At 41.7% G+C, this 11,585-nt stretch overlaps 1 protein-coding gene across 1 annotated transcript; it reads left to right on the top strand.

Moving 5' to 3' along the window:
- The first annotated feature begins 117 nt into the window (after positions 1-117).
- On the top strand, positions 118-10,260 carry LOC118385353 (crk-like protein). Its single transcript, XM_035772428.2, has 3 exons — positions 118-1,334; positions 1,851-2,319; positions 8,211-10,260. Exons 1-3 carry the CDS (start codon positions 1,024-1,026, stop codon positions 8,343-8,345), a joined length of 915 nt encoding a protein of 304 aa, XP_035628321.1. The 5' UTR covers positions 118-1,023; the 3' UTR covers positions 8,346-10,260.
- The last annotated feature ends 1,325 nt before the right edge of the window (positions 10,261-11,585 follow it).

Below are 11,585 nucleotides of genomic sequence, written 5' to 3'. Positions count from 1 at the left end.
ATGATTTTAAACCCAATCGTAAAGACTAAAAAGCAAATGTTTGTTTTTATTTAAATAAAAAAATATTAGCCCTTGACTTTGTGGCTGTGCTAGCTAGTAAAACTCGAAAGGCTGGGAGCGCACAGACCCGCCCTCTGGCCGCCATTTTTCGGTCTCGGACTCCATCAGGCAGGAGGAGTGGAGCCGAGTATAAAGAAGGGAAAGACAATTATAGAGGGACCCTAATTATTCAACTTTCCACAGGATACAAATATACGCAACAAACTCTACATTTTTGTGGCTAAAAATGCATGCATTGGAGCTGAGTCACTATTTAGTGAATTAATTTTGTGTGAAGACGTGTTGCAGGCCGCCATTTTTGTTACTGCCTAAAAAGTCTGTCGGGACACCAGAATAGGATTTTAAAAATATATTTCCGCGAATCGTGCCAATGTTCGACCAAGAAATTCAACAATTACAATTTAGGCTCCAGCGCGCAGCTATTAGCAACATTGTTTCGACATGGAGATTCGTTTAATCTAGTAGTGAGGAGACCTTTTCTGTTCTCATTTAGACAGTGACTGGATATATATTGTTTCATGACATAGATACGATTTATATTTTTTTCGGAAGAGGGAACGAAAAGGGGAACCTTGATTGATCATTGTTGCAGCCAGGCATTCTAAATGTGTCACTTCTCGTAGTTTGACACCGAGATCTGGCATTTATCATTGACAATAAACGTAGAAACATTATGCTTCGAAGTTGGCTCAAGCTAGTCACAGCCTGTCTCTGAAACGCCAGGTAACGTTTCTATTGGATGTAGCTAGCTGAGACCTGCAGCCTTCGGTTAGAAATTGATTCAAGACGAGTATAGGGCGACGGCTTGCCCTGCCCTGGATCTTCAACCTTTAGTTGTGAAAATCGGTTTCGCATCGTTATCTATCTAGCTTATTTAGGTAACTTGTATATGTTTTATTTATTTATTGTTTAAACTAATATATTTGGTATTTCTATTTTGAGTTAATTTAATTTGGATCAAATATGTCATCTGCACGGTTTGATTCATCGGACCGGTCCAGTTGGTATTTTGGGCCGGTGTCGAGACAGGAGGCGCAGAATAGATTACAAGGACAGAGGCATGGCATGTTTTTGGTTCGGGATTCCTCTACCTGCCCTGGCGACTATGTGCTGTCAGTATCTGAAAACTCCAAAGTGTCCCACTATATCATCAACTCCTTGCCAAGCAAGAGGTTCAAGATCGGTGACCAAGAATTCGAGCACCTCCCAGCTCTTTTGGAATTCTACAAAATCCACTACCTGGATACGACTACACTGATAGAACCTGCCCCCAGGTAAGGAACTGTCATTCATAGGCTGCACCTGCTACCACAAACCACTCAAAGGAATGCAGTTAAATGCAATTAGGACTTAGGTTTGCAAGATATTTAGAATTCAAATTATTTGACACATTTCCTATATGTGATTGACCTATTAGAAACCGATTCTGATGGTTGTACCACATTTCAATCACAAACTATAGGCTACCAGGCTTATACTTAATAAGTGACCTGATTGACCTCTCTTGTAATGACACGTCTAAACAAGGAATTGTGTAGTTCCTTCCAGTGCTTCTGCCAGAGTTATTGTTGCTGCATAACCATTTGAACCTTGTCTAGTTGTGTGTTCACAAAGAGGGTCACACTTTAAAAACAGTAGTGACTGCTGTTTTGTGAGAGGAATGTATATATTTCCAGCTTGTCAGCTGATGGTTTCAGTAGTTCAGCAGTAAAACTTTTTAATATTATCTTGAAACAGTCTTTTGAAAATCTACATGTTAATCTGTATTTTATGCTCACCCTCCTGCCCAGGTACCCTAACACAGCGATAGGCACCGGACCCATTCAGACGATGGGGGGTCTAGAGGACAACCTGGAGTACGTGCGAACTCTGTACGACTTCACGGGCAGCGACACTGAGGACCTGCCCTTCAAAAAGGGGGAGATCCTGATCATCCTGGAGAAGCCTGAGGAGCAGTGGTGGAGCGCCAAGAGCAAGGAGGGCCGAGTGGGCATGATCCCTGTGCCCTACGTGGAAAAGCTGGTGCGACCCTCCCCTCACCCTGGCCAGCCCCCTCACAGCTCCCGCAACTCCAACAGCTATGGCATCCCAGAGCCGGCCCACGCTTACGCCCAGCCCCAGACGCCCTCGCCCCTGCCTCCTGGCACCCCTGGAGCAGTCATCACCCCCCTACCCTCCATGCAGAACGGGCCAGTCATGGCTAAGGCCATTCAGAAACGAGTGCCCTGTGCATATGACAAGACTGCCCTGGCTCTAGAGGTAGGAGTTCCTCACTTTCTGTTCTAGTATGGCTTTGTGAAGGGAGGCCTAAATCCTCCCAGTTGTCCCCTATTCTCATATTTGATTAGTTGGTTCACTATTTTGTCTACATTTTATTAGATTTAATGAGCTAGTACTGTGGAAACTGCATTGTAGTTTGTCAGGAACTATAGCCTGCAGCCACAGTACACGTTGTGCCAAATATTATGTATCAGGTCATTTAAATACAGTTGTTTGAGAAAGTTCTGATGCAGCAAGCATATTCTGTCTCGCATCCCTCATTTTTAATTAATATCCTTTCCTCCCTTTTCTCCTCCTATTCTCTGCTCTCTTCTCCTGACCAGTGGTATAGATTCCATCAATCAGTCTGTGTAGATATTTTGTGAGGAAGTGCAAAGTTGTCAGCTTTTTTTGGAGTATAAATGCTGAGGGTGGTGGTGGGTGGCTTTGAGCTCTAGAGGACTCCTCTCTCTATTTGTTGAGCTCATCCTCAAGAGCCACCCGCAAGGCTTGGGTGGTAATGCCACATACTGGGGTATTTGGAAATAGCCACAAGGTGTTCTTCAATGCTGTTGAAACTGTTTTTCAATACATTTCTATATTGTTAGCTACTTTTTAAGTAAATACCTGCAGTCAAATTGTACAATGCGTGAGGAGATAAAGCAGATCGCGTTCTTCATTTCACCTGACGTGCAACTATAGTTTATCTTCTCAGAAAATATATTAGTGCAACACATTTGGCAGAAACCCAACAGAAGTGCAACATTATTTGGCTGGCAGCCACACAAGTAAATGAGCTTACAATGAAAAAGCAAGGTTTTTTTTGCCAAACATGATGGGTGGCCATCACATTTCTAATGTGTATCATAGAAAAAAATGGAAACTGCTACATTTCAAAATGTTTTAGCAGAGAAAAGTAAGCTAGCTACACATCAGTCAGAGTGCTGTCTTTTGATAGAAGGCCCATTGCCCTAGTGACACCCACTTTATAAGCTGATTGCCTGTTTTTGCAATTTGTTTATTTTTGCTTGCGCTCGTGAGCATATTTTTAGCTAGCAGCCTCCATGGAAATTCATTATTACTTGTGCTGATTTTGTTAGCGTTCTGGTAATAGGCTTTTTTGAGTTTTGGTGACCCCTTGTGTACTAAGCCGGTAATACTGTAAATCCCGGTATGAGAGGAAGGACTGCATGAGAATATGAAAATTTGGATAAAGCCCAACCCTGGCTCCCGCTCTCCCAAAGATCACCCCTGATGGACAGGTACCCCACAGAGGGAAGCTAGGGCCGATGACATGCCAAGTGGGTATCTAACGCCACTACTCAAACTTTATTTTTTATCTGTTTAACCATTGAAGTCAACTCTCTTGATTATTCTCTGTAGACCTCTTGCTCTGAGAGAGAGAGAGAAATCCTGAGATTATTCAATAATTAGAGGGACGTGTTTTGTGAGTCAGGTCAGTTTGTTCTCATCATGTATCCTCCAGAGCAGATGGAAGGTTTGCGTTTAAATTCCCATCTGACAGAGAGTCGGGTTGTGTGAATTGCACCACAACTTTCACAAACTAGAGCAAGGCTGACTAATGCCTTGGATTACCATCCTCCCCCAGAATTCAGCAGAGTTTGAGTCAGTGGAGAAAAATGGGGTATTACGGTAGCTTCCACCACCTTGGATTAAGTCATCTGATTTAATCATGGAAACTGCTATGGCTCCACATCAGAATCTCTCAGCTTTTGTCCTCGTCTCTCTTGACTCTGAATATAGTTTCCATCACACCACCTGAGGCAATGGTCACTCCTCCTAACTCAGGTGACTTATTTCATGACTTTGAATGTATTGGTTTGGTATGAACATCTGTAGGTAATGTCCAGTCTCCTTTCACCCACAGCCCTCGACTGTAGCAGTATTTTGATTGGAGATTTGCATGTTGTCAAATGTGCCATTAGTCATTGTGCACATTTTCAGAGGGAGAGAGAGATCTGCAGCATTAGTCATCAGTAGCTAGAACTAGACCTCCACACTAAAGTAAGCCATCTCTCATTTAGAGGTTCTGCTCATGGTGGGTACAAGTTTGTTGGGGACTTCCCCCTGGTGTTGCTGCACTGTCCTCAAACACCCACTCATCACACATCCACTCTTTGTACACACACTTTTAGCATTTATGAGCATGGTCTTATTTCTATTACAGCATATTGGTTGACTTATTCATATTCCATTCACCCGAGTCTGTAACATGGATAGGTTTAGGCTACTACATGATATTGTGTTAGCTTTGTGTTACACATTATCAGGTTGCTACAACCTAGCTTATGAATTAAAGTTTATAACGTAGGTACAGTTCTAGAGAATTTTGAATAATCAAGGTGATAGTGACACATTCAATACTGCTTTGCACACTCTTGCCTGCATCTAGCTGATCTAGAGTGTAATCATTCGTCCAACAGTGTGAGTTTCTGTTGGACAAATTCAGGTATTTTTTTTTCAACTGAATCAGTGGAATGAATACACCCCTGATGACACGCAAACACAGTTCACTTTCATAGCAGCCACATAAAAACAGCATGATCACTTTGCTCATTGTGTATATATAATTCCTTTTCGCAGCTACACTGAAAAAAATAATAAAACGTAACATGTAACAATTAAAATATTTTACAAAGTTACACTTCATATAAGGAAATCAGTCAATTTAAATAATTTCATTAGGCCCACCTCTATGGATTTCATTTAACTGGGAATACAGATATTTACCTGTTGGTACTTAAAAAAAAAAAAACATTTAAGTAGGGGCGTGGATCAGAAAACGAGTCATTATCTTGTGTAACCACCATTTGCCTCATGCAACGCAACACATCTCCTTCGCATAGAGTTGATCAGGCTGTTGATTGTGGCCTGTGGAAAGTTGTCCCACTCCTGATCAATGTCTGTGCAAAGTTTCTGAATATTGGCGGGAACTGGATCACACTGTTGATACATGTTGATCCAGAGCATCCCAAACATGCTCAATGGGTGACATGCCTGGTGAGTATGCAAGCCAAGTAAGAACTGGTACATTGTCTGTATCCACAAATTGTGTACAGGTCCTTGTAACTTGGGGCTGTGCATTATCATGCTGAAAAATGAGGTGATGTCGGCAGATGAATGGCACGACAATGGGCCTCAGGATCTCGTCACAGTATCTCTGTGCATTCAGTATGCCATTGATAAAATGCAGTTGTGTTCGTTGTCTGTAGCTCATGCCTGCCAATACCATAACCCCACTGCCACCATGGGGCACTCTTTTCACAACGTTGACATCAAGACCCTGGTGAGGATGACGAGTACACAGATGAGCTTCCCTGAGGTGGTTTCTGACACTTTGTGCAGAAATTCTTCAGTTGTGCAAACCCACAGTTTCATCAGCTGTCCAGGTGGCTGGTCTCCGACGATCCTGCAGGTGAAGAAGCTGGATGTGGAAGTCCTGGGCTGGCGTGGTTACATGTGGTCTGCGGTTGTGATGCCGGTTGGATGTACTGCCCAATTCTCTGTAGAGAAATTAACATTAAATTCTTTGGCAACAGCTCTGCAGTCATCATGCCAATTTCACGCTCCCTGAACTTGAGACACCTGTGTTGTGACGCAACTGCACATTTTAGTGTGGCCTTTTATTCCCCCGACGGTAGAAAATATCCTGATTTTGAAAAATAAAAAACTGGCTACTCCTGGCTTGTCTGCAAGGAACTTGAAACATTGTATCAATTTGGTCAAGCCTTAAGCTTGTGCTACCAGACTTGCAACATTGTATAAAATATTCTGGACCCTCAGTTAACCATGCTGGTGAGCTCCGGATAGGCACAGCTGTAGGCTATTTGCGTGTAGGATAAGAAGTAATCAGATATTTTCTGACTTTTCCACCCACTAAACCAGAGCATTACATTTGTTTTCTCTTTCACACAGTGGTTATTGAACGGGAGAGCTGGAATGTTTTTTCATATTCTACATTAAGGAAGCATTGTCATTGGATGTATACACAGACTTTGTTTACTTGCTGTTTGAGCTGAAGCTAAAAACGCCTTTGAGAGGCTCCACAGCTCAGTAGTGCTGAGTTAAGACAGTCAGAAATACTATTAGATTCCCAAATGGGCACATTTATAAGCCTACGTTTGCACGCAGGCCTAGTAGCCTAGGCCTACTTCTGAGTAGTCAGGTGCACTACTCAACATTGACAGGAGCGCTCCAAACAAAACACAATTAATAAATTGCCAACACATAAATGAAATTAACCGAAATTTGTTTCTCACAAGTGTAGCCTAGGTTGCGCGCTCTGTAAACGTGTCAATTGCAAAAATGAGAACGCTAAAAGACTAATAATATATTGAATGCAATAACAGAAATTACGGTTACCAAATATTGTAGTTGAGAAATTCTGGGAATTAACGGTAAATGTACTGCTGGTGATACTGGTGTGGCATCGCCGAGGCCTCCACAATGGATTGGTCCACTCAGATAGGTGTCAATCAAGACACACAAATTCTCGCTCGACCAAACAATCGACCAGTCGACTAAATTGGGTCAACCCTAGTCCTCCTCCGAGGAGCCTCCACTGGTCCATATGTGTAAAGTGTTTTGTTATTAGTCTTTTACACTTCATCTCTTTTTGTCTCTTTTTTTCTAGTCTTCTCATTGCTCGCTCACTCTCGCTTCCTCTCACACACTCACTAATGTGATCTCTTTCACTCTCTGAATTGCTTAGTGTAGGTCATTTCCTACTGCAGAAACCTACAATTTAGCAGCAGTCTATTTTGGGGCCTATCTGCTTCCGGAAACAAAGTAATTATTCTGACTCCATCTGAAGGGAGGAATATACCCTGTGATCTACCACCCACCCACTCTTATTACAGAGATGCTTACTGAAATCTGGTTATTACTAAGGTTTTATTGAAAATATATTAAAGTTATTCTTAACATAATTTACATTGTAATGATAAGGACCATTTGCAAAATCAGTTTAGGAAAATTGTATCACCACACAACAGAATCATTTCTGATATGAATAAAGTGCTAGTAGCATATACATTGGGATTTTACACAGTGGTTATGCAGAACCCCATTCACCCATTACTTTGTAATCTTTGTAGTCAGATTAGTTCTACTAAAGCTTTTTGGTCAACCTGACCCAATTCACATAAATGTGATTTATAGATCTGTCATTCTTCATTGAAAGCAAGTCTTAAGCAGGAGATCTTTTCTATGCTTCCTGTTTTTAAATTGAGTGTTTACTACTTTCACTTTCGGTTTTTGTACACAATATATTTCAGTGGTTTATATGGTACAATGATTCTCTACACTATACATTGCTTGTTTTGTCACATAAACTGAAATTAAGCATACTATTAGAATTTTAGCCACCAGGAAATGATGGGATTTGTGCATATTGCACCTTTTTTAAATGTTGACTACATTAACATGTTCTTTCACTATGCAAGAAGAGCATGCGTTGATTGCAAAAGACACTATTAAAGCTGAGGAATTTGTCTGAAGGATTATGATTATCGATTGCAGATAGGTCTGGATGACTTCAATGTCCATGAAGCCTCATCTGAGCCAATGTTTCTGCAACATCTAAAGCCTTCCCTCCACTTTCAGGTTTTAATCTTCCTCTTTACAATGCCAACTTTCCACATTTAATCCTGAGTAAATAGCATGTGGTCTGAAGTTTGGGGTCACGCACAGTGTCACAAAGCATCCGATTTATGGCTTTCTGCTCAGCCTGTCATAACCAGAGTACAGTGTCAAATACATGAAGGGTTGACCAAATCATGTGATGGTTGGCACTTATCTTACATTTTCCACCACATTTTTCTGTGTTATTAAGGGAAACTCTTCTAACGCCATGCTCCATTTCTCCTCAGGTGGGTGATATAGTCAAAGTGACGAGGATGAACATCAGCGGTCAGTGGGAGGGAGAGGTAAACGGCCGGAGAGGTCTCTTCCCCTTCACCCACGTCAAAATAATAGACCCCCTGAATCCAGATGAGTGTGAATGACCTGGACCCCAACCAACCCTTCCACAGTGACACCCAAAATGCTGGCTGTCTCCACCCTGCCTGCCAGTGTCACCACGGTTACGCGCTTGCCTGCTTGAGGCTATACCGCAGCGCTCCCTGTTATTGTCACGCCAACCATCGTGCAGCTTTCTGACTGTTTACAGCTACAGACTTAACTAAACTCCTACATCGCCAACTTGGTTACAGTTTGGTCTGTGGTTTTTGCCTTTGTCCTTTAATGTGTGTTGCCATGGCTCCCACGACGCCATGTCTTACCTGGTCATTTTTTATTTTATTTTGTTACATTTGAAGACTTAGGAATTTGTTGAGTGCTTGCTTGTGTGTTTCATATTGTGGATTGGAGGAGGTTAATGTAAAACAAAACAAAAAAGAGGGGGGGGGGCGGCGAAAGGTGACTGAACATCACATGAACTGACTGAGGTCAGGAGAGCAAAGGCATAGAGGGCTTCAGGTGGGGCCTGAGGTTAGAACCAGCCAGTTAACTGTCTCTCACCAAACAATCATTCACTGTTGTACCTTAACCACAGCCACACATACACACCGGTAAACCATTACTTGTTTAGGGCAACTGCTGTGTGAGTGAGGATCAGTCTCTTTTCAGCTCAGCCTGTGTCAAGACAGGGACAGGAGAAGAAGCCCACGTGGATCCTGCCTTGTGGAATAGCCCACAGCCTCAGTGACATGAACCTAGTCGACAGAGTTCCCTTATTTATGTTTTCCCAAGACATCATGTGAAATGGCCATGTGTGATAACATCTTTTTGTTTTATTTATGCCATAAATTCAGGAGTTCTGCAAGGTGTTTGTCATAGTGTAAGTGCATGGCTGTGACCAGGCTATAGCCAATGTTATAAGAGGGCTTATAAATACTTTTGAGGGGTAAGGGCTTTTCTGAGACAGATGCCGCCTGCATCCAATGTTATGGGTCATGGGAGGCGGGCAAAGGTTTCATCCAGCCAATGACATCCCATCAATACCTTTCACTGAAAATGCAACTTTCGCACAAGCAATCCTTTCCTCTTCTCTCTCTCCAGGTTCCCTAAGGTGGTGATTGGTTACACTTTTGTCTTGTTTGTAGATGGTGTTGACTGTCGAGCACAGGTTCTGGGCAGACAACATGGTTGTCTTTGGTATGTCTGATGTTGTGATGCCAGAGCTGTCCTGCTCTCAGGTGTGTGTATGTGTGTGTGCACGCGCTGATAAAGTGCTCTACTAGATCTCTGCTGTAAAGAAGAAAACAGACTTACTCTCCCTGAGTGCTTTCCCTCAATCCCCCTGATCTTTTTCATTGGGTAGAGAAATCCCATTGTACAGCTATCAATCGTGTCCCAACTGTACTGTTTTTGTTTATTATGTTAGCCAGCTGTTAAACTGAAAATTAGACCGAAGGTCGCTTTCTAAAAAGGGAGAAGAAAATACCTGTTGGTGGCCTCTGCATGACTTCTTGGCCTTGAGGTTTTTCTTCCTGGTCAAATGCTGCTTTGTCAGTTCTAATTTCCTCCAAGTATGAATTAGACTTTTTTTTTTTTTTCATTTTTTTTTTTTTTTTGGAATAAATTCTTTCAAATATAGTTTGGTTTTCCTTGTCCAACCTTTCATATTAACCCATTTGATTAAGCAATATGCCAATCCTAATTCTTGTTTTTGTTAGGTGAAGATGTTTTCAACCTGCTTCAGATTTTTTTTTCTCTCAAGGCATTAAAAGTATTACTGTGCTTTTCCCCTCGTGTTTAAGAGAGCCTCCATGTTGTATTCTTAATTCAAAATGAAAAATTGTGCCTTTTTATTTTCTTATACCATTTACATGTGTTAATATTTCCCATGGTTAACACCCGTGCTGGTATGACCCTTTATGTACAGAACAAGTTAATAAAATGTACATCTACTTCTTTTAAGTTGCTCTGACGTCTTTCTTATGAGATGGGAATACGAATGCTCCAAATAGGTCTCCTGCTCAGCATAGATGGGGTGGGGGGGATGTGTACGTTAAAGTGGAACAGGAGAGGACTAGGTGGGTGGGATGTTTTTGCTCTCTGCTTCATTTCTATTAGTTTCAGTTTTGATTGTGGCTGTGCCCAGGAGAAAGGAACCAATTAATTAATGTTAATGAAGTGCTAATAAAAGAACTTGCACACACAGCGCTGACCTAGAGAGAGACACTTTTAAAGGGCAAGGTTTAGTCTCTTTTCTCCTTACATGACCGGTATCCAAATATGTACATTTAGGTCTACTACATGCATGCATTTCATGTTAATAGGGTATACTTTTGGAAATGTACTCTATTCATTCAATATCATCTTAGTTTGGGCATTGTAAAACTATACTGAACAGAAATATAAATGCAACAATTTCAAGTTAGTTCATTGAAGAAAATCAGTCAATTGAAATTAATTATTTATGTCCTAATCTATGGATTTCACATGACCTGTATTCATGGACGCAAAGGGATGTCAGGCTACTGCCCCCCCCCTCCAACAGAAAAATACAAATTATGTCAAATAATTTATCATTTTATTTCAGAATTTTCCTTCAATTCGCAAGAGGCTGAATGTATCTCACAAGAGAAAGCATCTGAGCGAGCGAAACAGCGCCCCTCTGTCTCTCTATGTGTAGGCCATCTATCTGATACTGTCTGGTCCAAACGAGTATGATATTGTTATCACCCATAGCATTGAATGCAAGGGAAGCCCGTGAGCATTTGGCCTCCCTTGACAAAAAAGGTATGCAAAAATAGCTAATCATCGTTGAGCTAGACTGTGAATGTTCCTGGCGAAAGAAAGAAAAAAAGTGTCTGGGGAAGCCAGCTTGGATTTGGCGTCTCTATATCAAATCGCTTTGAGAGCATACGTCATTAACAGAAACAACTTATGTTGTTGCATCTCGTTGTCTTGTTCTCAGATGGCTAGCTAGCTAGCTAAAATGGTCCCTTTCCTAAATTAGCCATGGATGGAGATAGGTATTTGGACTTGTAGTTTTACTTAATTCTCCATACTGGCCAATGATTATAACGGCGATTCTGATCCAACCATAAATTCATACATTGTTGTGCCCCTGGCCTGAGAGGATGGAAGTTCAATATGTAGCTAGATGTAGAAGGTTAACTAACATTGCTCATGAATGGAAGTTAGGCTAGTGAGCAAGCATTTTAGCCAGGTAGCCTAGAACAGCAAAAAATACAAGTGTGTACTGTCATAGACCGCTTCGTCAACATGAAAGAGGG

The sequence above is a fragment of the Oncorhynchus keta genome, chromosome 6, assembly GCF_023373465.1.
Source record: "Oncorhynchus keta strain PuntledgeMale-10-30-2019 chromosome 6, Oket_V2, whole genome shotgun sequence".
NCBI lineage: Eukaryota > Metazoa > Chordata > Actinopteri > Salmoniformes > Salmonidae > Oncorhynchus > Oncorhynchus keta.
Note: the sequence above shows the minus strand (reverse complement) of the source record. Positions and strands in the feature narration are given on the sequence as shown.